The sequence below is a fragment of the Mercenaria mercenaria genome, chromosome 15 (assembly GCF_021730395.1).
Source record: "Mercenaria mercenaria strain notata chromosome 15, MADL_Memer_1, whole genome shotgun sequence".
In the NCBI taxonomy this organism is placed as follows: Eukaryota; Metazoa; Mollusca; class Bivalvia; order Venerida; family Veneridae; genus Mercenaria; species Mercenaria mercenaria.
Window position 1 is genome coordinate 51735886 of NC_069375.1, and position 17321 is coordinate 51753206.

At 35.7% G+C, this 17321-nt stretch overlaps 1 protein-coding gene across 1 annotated transcript; it reads right to left on the minus strand.

Annotated features, from left to right (window-relative positions):
• Positions 1-6400: 6400 nt before the first annotated feature.
• LOC123554403 (caveolin-2-like) lies at positions 6401-9896 on the minus strand. The gene has a single exon (XM_045344531.2). The coding sequence runs from the start codon at positions 8968-8970 to the stop codon at positions 8296-8298; it is 675 nt and encodes a 224-aa protein (XP_045200466.1). The 5' UTR covers positions 8971-9896; the 3' UTR covers positions 6401-8295.
• Positions 9897-17321: the final 7425 nt, after the last annotated feature.

Consider the following 17321-nt stretch of genomic DNA (forward strand, 5'->3'; position numbering starts at 1 on the left):
GTAAACATTTATGCCAAGTTGTTTCAAAACCCCCTCATGGATAACAGAGTTATATATCGGACACGTAAAGATCTATTATGATATGACTTCTAAATATGACACTGACCTTTGAGCAAGGGATCTGGGTCTTGCGCGTGACACATTGTCGGATTATAGTTACCATTTATGCCAAGATATTTCAAAATCTCTCCATGGATAGCAGAAATATGGATCGGACACAAAAATAACCCTGTTAACACCTTGACCTTGGAGCTAGGGTTCTCATTTTGATGAACATTTATGCTAAGTACTTTTAAAACCTCTTGATGAATGGCAAAGTTACGATCCGGACACAAAACAGACTGTTTGACTTCTAAGTGTGACCTTGACAGTGTAGAAAGGGGTCTGAGTGTTACAGATGAAACGTCGTCTCATAAAGGTTAATATATTTATGCCAAACTATTTCAAAATTCCATCATGGATGACAGAATTACAGCCCGGACAAGAATTTACAAAGTTACGGTCGGCATTAAAATCAAAGAACAAACTGTAGTGTAAATAAAAAGGTTATTTGCTGAAACATCTTTAAATGATGTAAGGATGTTATCATTAAATAAAATCCCTAAAATTATCTAATGTTTTTGTTTTTATTTATTTTTTTTCTTGAAATAGATATCATGTGATATATACTTAATCACTTAATAACAACATAATATATTAGGCCCTAACAAAATCTGAAAAATAGATCCCTCAGAAGCAATGAGGACAAAACAAATAGTAAATATTGCAGACTCGATTTGTCTGATAGTTGGTTTAATTTGTACGCAAATTAGCAGTGTACATGTATTTAGATAATTTACAATTATGCTTTGCACGGAATGAATTTGCAACCATGCTTTGCACGGAATGTCATGGATCAGAGGGATAGACTGGCTATATTCATCACTAAAACCCAGCAAACTGTATGAAATCTAAAGTGGTAGGATATTCATGGCATGAATCCCGCCAAAATTGAGGCAGTTAAAAGTCTGAGACCACCCACTTCTAAGGCCGAACTCCAGGTCGTGTTAGGAATGGTCAATTACCTCAGCCGTTATGTCAGTGGCAACCTCTCAGAAATAACTGCTCCTATGCGAGAATTGTTGCATAAGGACGTCCTGTTTTCGTGGCAGAAACCACAAAGTGAGTCCTTTGAGAAAATGAAAGAGTGCATTTGTAAGGAAACAGTATTGGCATACTATGATCCTTCCAAGCCCTTGACTGTACAAGTTGACTTATCTAGTCATGCTATGGGTGCAGTGTTACTGCAAGACAGACGTCCTATTGCCTATGCATCACGTAGTCTGACTGAATCCCAGCAGAATATGGGTCAAATTTCCAAAGAATTACTGTCGTGTGTTTTTGGTCTCACCAAATTTCACCAGTACTGTTATGGCCGTGACGTCATTCTTGAAAATGACCATTTGCCCTTATTAGGCTTGCTTAAGAAACCTATGCATTCTATACCTGCTAGGTTGCAAAGGTTAGTCCTTAAGTCCTTATAGGTTTGACTTCCGGCATGTCGGTGATAAGACAATTCCGCTAGCCGACGGGCTCAGCCGCAATGCTTGTCCAGAAACAAGTCCAGGTCTTACTGAAGGGGTTGATGCACATGTGTGCATGGTCATTTCTTCATTGCCCATATCTGACAAAAAGCTTGAGGAAATCAAGTTACACACAGCTAATGATGAGCAGTTGTGTGCGTTGCAACGAACAATTCAGTTAGGTTGGCCTAACATGAAAAAAGCTTGTGGCCTTCTTGTCTCACCTTTCTGGAATTACAGAGATGAATTGACTGTTGTGAATTGCATTGTAATGAAGGGATAAAAATTATTATCCCTAGATCTCTCAGATCCCATATGCTAAAAGTCCTACATTCTAGCCACCTAGGTGCCCAGAAATGTCTTAGTCGTGCTAGATCTGTAATGTTTTGGCCAGGTATTTCCAATGACATAATAGAAATGGTTAATCAGTGTCAGATTTGTCTGGAACACAGGGCATCCCAACCTAAAGAGCCATTAATTAGCTCTGAAGTCCCTGATTACCCATTTCAAATAGCTGGGTGTGATTTGTTTTCAATAGGAGAAACAAATTATATGGTTATGGCTGACTATTACTCAAGATATCCTGTAGTTCATGAACGTTCAAACATGAAAAGTTCAACTGTTATCTCACACATGAAAGACATTATGTCACACTGGGGAATTTGTGAGAAAATTCTGACTGGTGGAGGCCCATGCTTTTCAAGTCAGGAATTTGATGAGTTTCCGCTGGAACAACTGATACGGGGACTGGAAACAGGCATTTATCTTATCTAATGCTGTCGTCCAATCGAAGCGTATGTCGTAGGTTATTCTGCTATTACTCAAACACTTACGCCTTACAGTTTAACTCGTCCTTTCAGTGAAAATCTGGGAAAGCATTTGTTGAATTTTTTGTTGAAAACAAAAGTTCTGCCATGAAATTATTGCCTGCATCTGTTTTTAAATGGAAAATATCTTCATTAATGTTACTTTTCGCCCTGTGAAAATGGCTAAATCTAGACTTGTCTTACCCAGAGAGAAAGATGTCGTTTTTTACATGATATTTGCCTTGTTGATTCAGAGTATTTAGAATAAAAAAATCAGGACATATTTTAATGAAAATAGCAAGTCAAAACTGTAAACTGTTGCCTGAAAATATTTGTTTATGATATTGCTCTGTTCTTCACCATTTAAATGCGTGTTAAACCTAGATGATTTTCTGCAGTTTTATCTAAAAGTTCGGAATACTAAATGTAACTTCGTTGTCGGCCTTTTTTAAAAAAAAATATTGTTATTTTAATTTAAATACATTGTATTTTTCACACATCAGTTTTAAGATTAAATTTATTAAACTAATTTCTGGAGTTTAAACAACAATTTCGTTTGAAACATTCCCTACGTTCAAGAAGAATGTTTGTTTCTGTATGTAGAAATCTGACATTATAAACAATAATTATAATTATGGCTCTACAAGATTAAGCAAAGTGTCAGCTTTCTGTTATTTTCCATTTTTTTTATTCAAATCCAACATAATCGGCCCTTTGATAAAGGTTTGAAGTTACGTGGTAAAATATTTCTTCAGGGAAGTGAGCTCGAGTTAATTCATAATAATTAAGCATATCACCACATGCAGTCGCATGCTGTTTTTGCTTCAGAATCCCTTTAGATCAATCTCTGATCATCTAATTATCGCCACTTAACATGTGACTGGTAAACCCTTTGAACAATAAGTGTTATAGCTCCATGATTAACATGAGGTAATATGCTAATTACGCGCTAATCGATAGCGGCGAAAACAAAATATCGGTCGCTAACGACTGGTCGATATTTACAGGTATGGACGACAGCATAGTACAGATAAATGTATTGATTTATACGGAGTTTCTACTCCCCGTATTAGACCTTCCTGGTTTGCGATAAGTTGGAATTTTGAGCATGTTAAGTGCAGTCCATACCATCATCAAACAAATGGGTTGGCAGAGGCTATGGTTAAAGTTTCCAAGCGTATACTCATAAAGGCTAAGGAAGATAAGTCAGACCCAAGAATCGGATTCCTAGAATACCTATCCACCCCTCTAACAGATATCGGGAACTATAGTCCTGCACAGTTGGCCCTTTCCGACAATTAAGATCTGCCCTTCCAACTGTCATTGAAAATTTGGTACCAAAAGTACCCTCCCCTGATTTGGTCAAACAGAAAATCTCTGAGTCCAAGGCCCGTCAAAAGCATTATTATGACCGCAATGCCAAACCTCTCTCTCCTCTCAAAACTGGGGAATCAGCGAGAATCCAACGTTTGGATAAAACATGGAGTCCTGCTATTGTCCTTGATAACCCTAGTGAACGATCGTACATAGTGGACACTGAAAATGGTCAAATGTATATAGGAGAAATCGTAGGGATTTGCTTAAGACAAGTGAACCACCTTTAGGACATGGTGCTTTTGAATCCAACTGTGAAGGTCAGGACAATGATGAAATATTTGACCCAGGAACAATGCAGCAATTGAACTCTGATGAGCAATCAGATATTAGAAACTCTCCTAGTGGAACTAATTATGTTACACGGTCTGGCAGAGTGGTTACACCACGTGAGCGTTTAGACTTGTAAATAGGGAGCAATAAAGGCTTTGGTTGGAATTTATAGACTGTCAATTAATTTTACCTTTAGTGTTTCAGTGACATGATCACAATGCAGACAATTATTAACGATGATTACATGTGATCATTTGGAGTACACTGCAATCTCTAATTCTATAAAATCTTGAAACTTAAGTCTTTTACGATATATTTGAATAATCTGCAGTTATTATTATCAGTGCTTGATTTTTAAATTTTCGTTATGATTGCTTTCTTGAATAGTGTTTTGATAATGATTATATGCATTTCGGATAAAGAAGGGAGATGAAGCATTACTGCTGTAATGTGGTGCTATTAATCTATGCCAATTACTGATAAGCCCCTCCCACTAGAGGGAATCTGTATTGCTTGATACTTGTTGAATCAGTTCTTAGAATTCCATGCTATAGTCTACATGTTCTGTATATATTAAATTTAGTTAGAACACACGTTTGCTGTAGTTCTTTACATATATTATTATTCCTTAATAATACGTCAGGAACATACAAAGACATATCTTAACAATTATAATTAAACAGTCTAGAAAATATGATCTGATAATTTTTCAAGTATTTATTCCTATATAACAAGTGATCCCCAGGGCGGGACCTCTTTTCACCCCAGGGGCAAAATTTGAACAGTCTTGTTTAAGATCCACTATGCAATGCTACATACCAAATATCAAAAGCCTAGGCATTGCAGTTTCAGACAAGAAGATTTTTTAAAGTTTTTTCCTATATAAGACTATGTAAAACTTGAGATCCCCCGGGGCAGGGCCTCTTTTCACCCCAGGGTAATAATTTGAACAATTTTGGCAAAACCCTTTTCATGATTAATTAAAATTATCTAATCGAGAACTTCTAAATTTAAAAATTAAAGAAAGAACCAATGACCATAATTGGAGATGCATAGACTGATTTTCAAATAATATTTATTAGCAGTTTTTAGTTGAAAAAGCTGGATATAATACTATATCTTAAAGATAAATAAGGAAAACACTTAAATTTGGATCAAACAGTAGCACTTAGAATTGAGCCTGGTTTGAATTACAATGGATTGCCTTTGTCATTGTACGAAATACATTTCAGTTATTTCAATGTTATGCAGAGATAGTTCGCCGATAACTTAGTCAACTTGAAACTTATAATTAGATTGATACGAAATAAGAACTTAAAATCTAGACTTTAGAACTACTTTAAGTTCTGACTCCAATGACCCATGTGCACCTCATTAGATTTTCTCTTTTACCGTATCTAGCCAGCTAGTCTGGCTACCGACTGGATAATCTTTTTTTTTTTAGGAAAATATTCTGTAAATAATTCTGCCTTCATCAGTCCTGGCTCTGATTATCTAATGTTTTGAGAAGAAAAGGGACATAATTATACAAAATTTGAATAGTCTCAAGAGTTCTCTCCTATGAACAAAACAGTAGACTGGCTCCCGTCCCTATGTTTGTTCCTATTTACATATACATAAGTTTATTCATTAAGAGGGAAGTAACTCCAGCAGGTTGTTTCTACAGGTTACATTCTACCAATTCAATTCCTTATTTATTTCATATTAATAACAAAACATTCAGACCTCATTTTCAGCACTTTAGAGCATTTCAATGATATGAAAACCATATATGATCATTTAGTATAACATGTCTTCTTATCAAAAATAGAAAAATATTGACATGTTATGTTGAATATAAGAAAAATAATCTGTTCTGAGAAACATCACCCTCTAAAAATGCCCCCATGAAAACAGCCGTTTAGCAGTTACGCGTAGGTAGACATTTTTCGCAAAGAATAAAACTTATTCCAAGAAATTTACAATGAAAATGGTCTAGATCTATTCTCAATACTATAAGCAATAAACAGAAGTCAAAATTTTAACTGTCACCTCCTTATGTCACTCATTATACCAGATTTCATCCATAGCATGGAACTACATTTTGGACTACTTCACATGTAACACTGAGTAGTCACTTCCGGTTTGGTGTAATCCGTCCTACATCGACATTTTTTACTGTCCCTGGCTCATAGCTTCAGCCATCAGATAAAATGTGCTATTTTAGAAGCTTAAGATTTTCTTATTTTGCTTTCAGTATTTATATAAAAAATAACTATGCAGCCAGGGAGCCAGGCTAATAAAACAGCAATACATCATCATTTGTCCTTTAGGAAAATACGTTACCAACGTAAAAAAAGAAGCCTTAATTAGATATGTTCTAAAGTACTAAACAAACACACGATCTTTACTTGACATGTTTAATGTTTTATCAAATGTTTGAAATAAATTGATATCACAGATAGCTTTCTACTTGTAAGCACTTAACTGAGCCACTTAAGTGGCGGAAACATGTACAAAACTAAACCTAACATGATTTGAACATTTATCTTCCCATAAAGTATGTTACCGTAATGTGTAAAAGACTTTTGACACAGAACGTAGGGGTCTTTGAAAATTACCTTTTGTTGAAAGATATCAAAAAGCTGACAAATCACATACAATGTATAGTTTTGTCATATGTAATTCTATGATACCTAATGAAGCCGAAAGGTAATCTAAGTAACTCACAAAAATAAGCAAAGTCTGCATATTGTCAGTCTGAATACATAAATGTTTAGGTTTCATAATATATATAAACTGTACATGTTCGCTAATCTACAACTAATGAAGTGAATAAAGCAAGTAATATACATGTAAACGTCTATGCTCAAAAATTGGTCAAAAGAAAGGTTTCATTTTGAAAGGTCTGTACGTAAATAGGACCTGTATTACAGCTTTAAAACGTCTGTAAAAGATCTGTATTTTGAAGAAAAAAAAACAGCTGTAAAAGACCTGTAAGTGGAGAATTATCAAAAATAGTTGGAATTTACAGGTGTAAAACAAATGCAGGTCTCAAAATACAGACGTAGAAATTTTAGTTGAAAGTTACAGCTGTAAAATGGTCATGTCTCAAAAGTACAGCTGTAACTTTTTCGAAGGGAAAGTTTTATAAACATGATATGATGCATAGATTCTACTTTGTTTCCTACTCTTTAATTTAGCAGTTGTTATACTAGAACCATATTTCATATTGTTCTTTACTTACTAGATCATTTATTTTGCCATTAATATAGTAACTGCTACCCTTTCTAGGGAATTACAATTCATCCTAAAACGTTTTGTAATTCTGCTTCCGTCCCTTAAAATAATGTTCTCTTTTTCAACACCTGTTATATTTCTACAGCTGTAACCTTTAGGCATATTTACAGCTGTAACTTTTTCATTTTTACAGCTGTAAGTTTTTTTACAGCTGTATCTCATGTGCATAGTTCGACCTGTTTTACAGTCGTTTTACAGCTATAAATTGAAATGTACAGGTGTAAAGTTAATGTCGTTGGTGTAGAATTGAAATAATCACGACTGTAATTTTGACAAAAATACAGGTCTTTTACAGCTGTAAGATTTCGTACAAAAATAACTTTGCTTTTCAACTTACTTTTCAAATTTCAGGTTGTTAGTTTATGCAATCATACACACTGCGGTATTTATAGTTAAGTTAAACAAATCAAATCTTGCACTGAATGAACACTGAAATAAGATATATATGTATCAAATAAATTGTAAAAACAACACGGAAGCATATAGAACACTATTTCTTGATATCACTTTTCAGGAAATGCATAAAAGAAAAAGAAAATGTAAAACTTTTTAAAATATGTGTAACATTTACCATGTCCACTTTGTAATACCAGTTTCCTTTTACAAACATAAGCATTAAAAGTTGGTAGGCCTACCAATCGTTTAGGTTAACTTGTCAGCCGAGAAAAAACGATATAAACACGTTTATTATTGGATATGAATTAACTCATGAAAACAATTACGTTTTATTTACTGACATATCAACCGTGTTCGGTATCGAATAATGAACGTGTTTTTATCGATCTATCGATCTCACCAACTGATACAGTATCCTGAATGAGTGGTACGAAATGTCTGGCCGACAGAAGTCCCGAAACGTCTACGCTGTTGTTCGGTCTCAGTATGCCATGAATACATTGATCTTTTTGAATTATTATGACTTGTTAATCAGCCCATATATTGATAGCACTTTTGAAAGTTTCTTTTATGTTAATTCCAAAGTAAGCTTTTAGTTCATTTAATTAAAACAACATCATTTGACGCTTCACAGATTTTGCAATTTTCTCTTTATCATATTCATCAAACTCTCCCTTTGCTGCTACCACTACAGGGACAGGGGCTAACACCTTCTCCTCCTTCTTGGGCTCGATCTTATTCTCTATCGGTTTAGGGGCTGCTTTCCTCTTCGGCCTATCAGGAAATATTTTTGGGGTCGGTGGCCGGGTCATCTTTCCATACCCGCAGTTGTGAAAGAAGTAGGCACATGACTGAGTGCATGGCGAGATACAAAGGTTGACGCACAAGAACCAGACCGGCCTACACCAACCGGTGAGTATTATATTTAACAATTGGATGAAAGGTGTAAAGCACCACACATGCGAGAATATAACCGGCACAAATTCGATCCCCCACGCTATTGCGATGCAAATACCACAACATAGTCCAAACATTTTGTACCAGCACTCCTTGAAGCAGTCAAAAACTATTTCCGAAAATTCCCAGATACAGTCTACAGATTGGGGACTGGTTTGAGGCTCTGCAAATACACTATAATATTGGCATTCAATATGTGAATTCAAATTGTTAGGATCGCGGTTTTCTTTGGGCTGCTGTTCCGCCGGTGCTACTCGAGTTTGTCTCGGTTTCGATACCCGTTCCCTTTCTCTGTCTTGCTGAGCAAAATATTCATCCGCCATCTCTTCTGTTGATTTTTTTTCCCAAGTTCAATTCATTTTTAGTTAAATTGTCTTTTATTAGCACTAATAGGATTTACAAATATAATCATCGTTACATATATACCTCCAAAGTGTTACATTCCAAGGTCAATAGTTTTTTAATTCATACGACCAATTTAAATGTATATATTTTCCCCTAGCATAATACTTTTATCAAAATCCACAGATTACGACCTAAACAATCCAACACTAATATCTAGCTTTAATTTTGTTATTCCATTTCGTAATTTATCACAAGTTTTTCAATTGTTAGCTCTCGTCCGTTAAGACTTGTTTGATTTAGGTTTATTACTTTATTACAGTCTCAGGTATTTGTACAAATTGAAACGAATCCATATCCTTCAATAACAAACAAATGTCACAGAATTTTACGTTTAAAACACTTTTTTCGGTTTCTTTTGTTTGTGTTAATGTCTTCTTAAAACCAATTAATTAGATCGGAACATTGATTTGTTGTAAATAATTGCTCGTTGGAGTTCTGAACAACAACAAATGATAATCAATACCGCTTTGTCTAACCAATTCGCTGATATTTCTTAGATTTTATTCCTGGAATAGTCATGCAAAACACGCAAGCATGAAAGTTTCTCAAACCAGACAGTCCCGAGTTGTCACCGCTTAAATTCAGCACTTATCGAAATGCACCCGTTTCGATGTCCGAAATCAGCTTATTGGACAACTAAAGGTACCTTCTTTACGCTATTTTAGATTTCAAAAATATCAAATGTCATACCATTCTAAAAGAAGCGAAAAACGACGTCATTTTGTCACGTTTGATAGGAATACATGCAGGGTTAAGTAAATCAGCTTACCGCTGGTATCCACAATAAAGTATAAACACATGACATACGAGAACTGAATTACTAATCTGTAAAACAAACCTCTTAAAAACGGTTTGGCATACATTTTCATTTCATTTATTGTATTGTACGCAGTGAAATGTAAGACGGTAAAATATTACAAGCGGATTATATTCCCTGTTTAAGGTTAAATATGAAAGAGTTTCACATTATCTTCAATTAAAGAACATTTAAAACAATGAGCAAAAATAACTACATGTACATATTGCTTCTAATAGCACGACATTATCAGAAGCGTAAATCACACTGTAATTTTCTAACTTAATTATTCAATAAGCCACATATGAAAAAGTTATTTTAGTTTGTTTTAATGTAGGGATAATACACGTCGGTCGAGGTCACAAACATATCCCAAGGGCTTCTGCAGACGTTAATACACAAAACAAACGTGTATTGTCGCTATTCTTGCATAAAAAACATTACACGTACGACGACTTTATGTATTGTTTTCATATGTGATGACTTGACGATTCCGGTACATTTTTATTTACCATTCTGTTGTTCTTGGAAACGGTAAACATGTTTTAAATATCCGTATCCAGGGCCCAGAAATAAATGCCCAATTACAGAGAACCACAGTGAAATAATGAAAACAAATTTGAATCCGCGACCTTGAATTGAAAATGCTGTTAAGTTTAGGAGAAATTGACCCATGGAAAGATATAAGATCAGTTATAATAGACGAACTTAGCCAGTTAATTGATAAATCAAAAAAAAATTGTTAAGCTAGTTCTCTGGCCGATCACACAACCGGACTCCACTAAAATGCTTGAATGTAAAAAATAATATGTAAATTTTCAAAACACTACCTGAGAGACGTTTACATTGCAAGACATTTAACCGAGACGGAGACGACAACGATGTGTTATTGCGGCCGGAAGGCTTCGTAATCAAGAATCAAGAACACTATCAAAAGCACACCCTGAAGGTTTTTAAACGATTTTTTTATCTCTCGTTATTACAAACATAAAATTACCAATAATTGTTCATACCATTTCACAATTTGGTGGACTCTAGCACAATTTCAAGAATAATAACTTTACATTCGAGTTATATTGAGTACGGACACAGTTAGAGTACGGATGAGTACGAACGTAGTGTCAAGCTTCCAAGCTGTTTATATAAATTCTTCGAGAAATTAGATAAAAACATACCGACTAATACTTACCAAAATCATAAATATGATTCCTAAAAACAGAGAATCGCACAGGTTACACGCGATTCTTTAACATTCACGGTTGTGTACAAAATCTGAATCGACGCCGAGTTCTAAAAGGGGAGTAAACAAGCGAAGAAACGAGTACGAGTACATTTGGCGTTAGTTACTGATACAGTAAACATTCTATGGTTTAGATTGCATCTTTAATGCTTCAAGAAGAGGTTTTTATGAAAGAAACAAGACGCACATACCAGATGTCAATCTGCGCAGAAATACATATACGTCCCTGGGAAAGCATTTCAAATATTAACAGCACGTGAATTGCCTTGTTTGCACACGATTTTTTTTCCGTTAATACATGAGGGGGATCCAGTGAAAAAAGTAGTTATTATGTAAGAATACTTGACAAACTATAGGTGAACTTACTTGAATTAGATAAGTCATACAGGTATGTATATAGGGTAGTCATTAGTACAGTTTTATACTTATTACATCCAATTTCAAAGGCCCAGGCATACGCATGACTTTCACATGTATAATTCATTTTATCTCCAGATATACATGAAAATGCACCAGAACTGTTATACGATTCAATATTTTTTTGTGGGGAGCATGGCCCCGAACAGGGCCACAAATTTGTTCCTGAACATCCAATTTTACTTGGCTATGCCACTAGTGGTTAATCTTTTTAGATATCAAACAATTTATCTGTAATAGCATATTTGATCATTTCGCGTCTCTACGGTCAAAATAGGAACTGTAATTACCGGCGTGAATTAGCAGTAGAGCAGTATCAGCAGTAATACTGCTACTACTGCTGGAAGTTATAGCAGTTTTAGCAACAACAGCAATATTACTGTTGCTACTGTTGGAAGTTATAGCAGTAACAACAGTAGTTTGAAGTTGTGCGAAATACAAAATGAAATCAATTTTAACAATCAATGCATTATTTGCCGTCGATTTTTTTTCAAAGCTGTTTTAAACAATATTTTTGTCTTTTTATGTCTCAGGAAACGGGCTCGAAACCATTTTACTGCTGTTATTTACAACTTTCAAGTGGGCTTTAGGGTGTACTGCACGATATCGATATATTGCTGGTATGTTTGTTCAAAAGAAACTACATATTACATTGTCAGGGTGTTCAGGATACCAACGGCTTCCTATTTTTTTAGATGTCCGAAAATGGGCTCGAATCCTTGTTACTGCTGTAATTCACAGCGTCCAGGAGGACTTGAGGATGAATTAAACCATGTGGATATAATGATGGTATGTATGTCCAAATAATAGTACATATAACCTAGCCGACGGATATTCAGGATGCCGACGGCATACGTCCAAAGAAGGTCTCACAACGAACTTAGAACATGATTTAGTGCTCAGTTACTGCTTTTTTGCGCTAAGACGATGCCTTTGAGCCAATATTTGGTCATCTAAAAATGATCTTAGGTCATCGTTGGGGACTTTATAACATATGAAATGAAATTAGTTTTAGCAATTTATGCAAAATGTTCCGATGAAGAACGGTCAATTTTATCTGTTGAAAATAGAAAATTTAAGCATTTTTCAGGTGTCCGGAAATGTGCTCGAATCCTTGTTACTGCTATATAATTCACAGCGTCCGGGAGGACTTGAGGATAAATTAAACCATGCGGATATATTACTGGTATATATTATCAAATAATATTACATATTACATTTCCGACGGATTTTAAGGATGCCGACGACATGCGTCCAAAGAAGGCCTCATCACAAAATTGGAACCTGTTTTGAGCTTAGATACTGCTGTATTCTGCGCATGAGCCACGATTTGGTCTCGTTGGGGTTATCGTTGACGTCTTTATTATATAAAAATAAAATTAGTTTTGGCAGTTTATGCTTTATATTCCAGCGAGAACGGTTAAATCTGTTGAAAATCGGAATTTTAAGCATTTTTCGGATTCCAACTGTACAGAATTAAGAAACAGGCTCGCACCCCAGGAACACCCATCGTTTTCATTTGAATCGGTAAATAACTAATTCCCTTGAATCATACTTTCAAGATTTCATCCAGAATCGTCCACTCGTTCTGCGTAAGTTTCTAAAATTCAACGCCCAAATATGTGATCAGTCTGATTGTAAATCACCTCCATAGGCGTAGGAGCAGGGGGGGGGGGCAGCCCCCCCCCCCAAAGCTAGGAGAGGGGGGGGGGGGCAAAGTATATAGTTTGGCCCCCCCTTCCCCCCCCCCCCCGAATATTTTGGAAAAGAGATATAAATTGCAGTCTAATATAACATTTACTTAGCATCATATAATTCTTTTCAACCTGATTTCTGATTTGCATTTGGCCTTCCCTTGTATTCTGACTTGGTCTCTTTCCGTAGTGTGAGTACTGAAATCTGTACGCGCCACGCCAAGAATTGTTTACATTTTATAAAAATAATATATCATTGAGCGCAATCACTACAGTTCCGGTTTGAGCGTCTGCAAAATCAATGTAGGCCTAACTATTAAGCCTGTTTACGCATGTAAACGTTATGTATTTTTTTGTTTTTCATTGTCCATTCAAGGGAAATGATATTTCCACAACTTTATACCACAATTAGACAAATGCAGTGCTAATTGATTGTATGTCCAGGGCTTCAACAGAAGAATGTAAAAAAATGGCACACCTAATTAGAACAATACATAATATGACTGATTAAGACAGTTCAGTGCCTAGTCGTATGTGTATCGTCAGAATAACTCAATGATTGCTAAAACATAAAGGTTTGAGCCCCCCCCCCCCCCCCCCCCCCCCACAAACAGCCGGTCGAAAAGGTTTGGCCCCCCCAAAGTTAAACTCGCTCCTACGCCCATGACCTCAAAGAATTAATAAATGCGATTCTTTGATGATGGCATTAAATGGAAGAACGTGAATTAAGTAAAGTGACCGTAACGGTCTCTCAAACTTAACCTTTACCGTGCTAAATTTCTAAAATGGACTGGTCCATCATTGAATTTAGGCAATATCATTTATTTTGAAGGGGTGTTCACTGTAAAATTACTGACTGAACAGTGAACAGTGCAGACCATGATCAGCCTGCACGGATGTTGATGAGCACTTGTCGCAAAGGCAGAATCACTTGCCGCCAGTAGGCTAAATGTTAAGGTAAGCCGACGGTCAATTTTCCAGACCCTGATCTTCGTTCACGCAAGGAGTCCGAGGATGATCATGTGACGTTACGAGATGTGCACACCCTGTTGACGCAATCACTGTTTTGTGTTGTTTCTGAAGACGAAAAATAAAAGATAAAAAAGGTCAAGTTGAAATTGAGCTGGGTAAGTTAATGGACGTCTAGGATGACTGGGGTTTTTTTTCAGCGATATGGTGGCATGGAAGCAAGAATTATACATGTACTAGGAGTCGTGGGTTCAAGCCCCACGGCGGTTAGGACGACGCTTTCTCATATGACACAAGTACTAGTACTGTTTTTCCCCAGGAAGCGGACTTAAGAGTTGTTCAAATAAGCTTGCAGCTGTTATCACAGTCAGGCTAAAATAAACAAGACCTATCACTAATGGTGATGAATACCCCCAGATAGTAGCTTATTGTCAGAGGAAAAGGGGTATTGAAAATATGATACATTGCATTTGTATATTGTACAGGGAGAAAATGTACAAATATGCACAAAAACTGTAGGCCTATAAGATCTCCAAATTTCATTGCTTACCTTAAAAAAAAAGAAAGTAGGTCAAAATCAAGGTCACTAAAAGTCAGTTTTGAGATGTGTGTTCAAAACTGTACAAGTGGTCCAAATTTTATGGCAATATCTTAAAAAAGAGCACCGCCTTGCGGGTGCAGACGCTCATCTGTTTGGTTTTTTTTTTTGTCTGTGTATAATAGAAATATTATCCTACCCGTGTGTTTGTATGATATTTTCTAAGTCCAACAAGGTTCATAATTCTTGCAAAAAGCAGGATGAAGTTATGTTTCTTGCTGATCAGAGTCCGCTTTTGATGGTGAACAAGTGTTGCAAGTTTAAAAGCAATAACTTTGATAGTTTAGGAGAAAAGCTTACCTAAACACAAAACTTAACCAAGAAATATGATTTTCTAAGTCCAAAAGGGGCCATAATTCTTGCAAAAAGCAATGTAGAGTAACGGTACTTGCTGTGCAGAGTCAGCCTTTAACTACTCTATGTTTTAAAACAATACTTTGACCGTTAAGGAGAAAGTTGACATAAACTTAACCAAGAAATCTGATATTTTCTAAGTCCAAAAGGGGCCATAATTCTTGCAAAAAGCAGGATTGAGTTATGTTTCTTGCTGTACAGAGTCAGCTATTGACGGTGAACAAGTGTTGCAAGTTTTAAAGCAATAGCTTTAATAGTTTAGGAGAAAAACTGACCTAAACATAAAACTTAACCAGGCAACGCCGACGCAGACGCCGACGACGATCAAGTGATAACAATAACTCATTTTTTCAAAAGATCAAATGAGGCTATAATGTTTCCAGATAGTCATTAGCCTAGAGCCTCTCTGTGCGTAAATGCAGAGAGCCTGCCTGTGCATCAAAAAAAAAAAAAAAAAAAAAAAAAAAAAAAAAGAGAGAGAAAAGAAAAAAAACTGGTATGCAGAGAGACCGCCGGTGCCACGACAAAACCGAAAGTAATTGGTTTTGAAAAATTCCATTTACATTTCGGCCAATTTATCTTTATTATTTGGAAGAATATTGATAAATGAATACAAATAGTGCGCTTGATATGTATGATATCAAAGCAAAAACTGGTTAAAGACTGTGGAAAAAGTCGGGCTAGTGTTCCATGTCAGTACACCATCAACAAATTTCATCGAGTTGCGAGCAAAATCGCTGATGATTAAAAAGTAAACACTATAAAATATAGAAAAGACAATCTTGTGTTCCGTGCTCTACTTATTTTGAGCAGCATACCTATGATCATGGATGGCAGCTCGATTTTTCGCTTCCCATACTAACCTGGGTGCTGTTTATAGCAAAATATAGCCGGTGCCGACGCAAAGAAACCGCCGATATAGCAGATTTCGCAAAGAGTGCGTCGATATGGATATGTACTGTGAATTGGAGAGAGCATCCTGAACATACATGTCATCTAGGGAAGGTTTGAATCCATGGAGATGTTGTCAAAAGTTATGGCATCAGAATCTTGCGGGCATGCAGTAATTTCAATTGGAACCACCATGTCACCGCAAATCAGGAGAGATATTTTTTTTTACTTTTTCCTGAAATCCGACCTCACAATAGGGCCAATAGAAACGCACTTATTCTGGAAAAGTACAGCATTTCCCAAACTGAATATGTGCCCGATTCTTTAGTCTAAAGATCAGAACATTGTGTATATGACGTGTTTAACATAATTATAATGTTCGGGAAATCCTTGAAAAAGGACCGAAGAAAACATTCATTCCCAGATTTTTATTAAAAAAAAAACGCCATATATGCTGATCAAACTGGTATTTATCTGCATGAAAATTATCGTTTAACGTAAAACGTGCGCTAAATACTATTATAATTGCGTGTACATATACGTATTTCATCATTTTTCAGACCGAGTAATTTTTGCTATGGGAGGTAATCCACCACTCCGCGATGATAACTTGCCACAGGTGCCCGTTATATTTTTGCCTCATTTTCTTGGTAATTATCCCTGCAGATATACATTTATGTTACCAGTTTAATGTATTTCATCTATCTTAGGGTGCAGATGGTTTCTGATGGTGATATTCGACGGCAGAACCACCAGAAATCTTGTTCTTTTTCCACGGGCGTTTCGTATCCTAATTTACTCGAACCTAACTGTATACGCCAGTTCGGTAGGTTCATTGATATGACAAATCACGGTTTTCATAGTGTTTAATGTATTTCTTAAATAACCTAAAATTGAAAAAGACAATGTTATTTTGATCAACAAACATAACAAACAATATGAATGATAATAGCATCATATATCATGTAGGCCTATGTTTTTAAGACAACAGTTACTGAATTTTAGCAATAGTTTGAATGGGAAAAAAGGTAGATCTATAAAAATATTTTTACAGGTGTTTGTGTGTTAACTAATGACGACTCCTTATTAAAATGATGCTTATTTGTAACAAAAAGCATTCCTGAATTTTTTAATTGATAAGTATTGTACACATTAGAAAACATAGCCTAGATTTTTTCAATGTCAGTTCAAAGAAATCATGGCCTGTTCCTTTAAACTTTCACATATTGGAATATTTTGACTTTCTTTCCAAACTTTCATAAAGTGTTACAAAGTTTGCCTGTTTCTGTTAGACTGTCAAGAACACATGA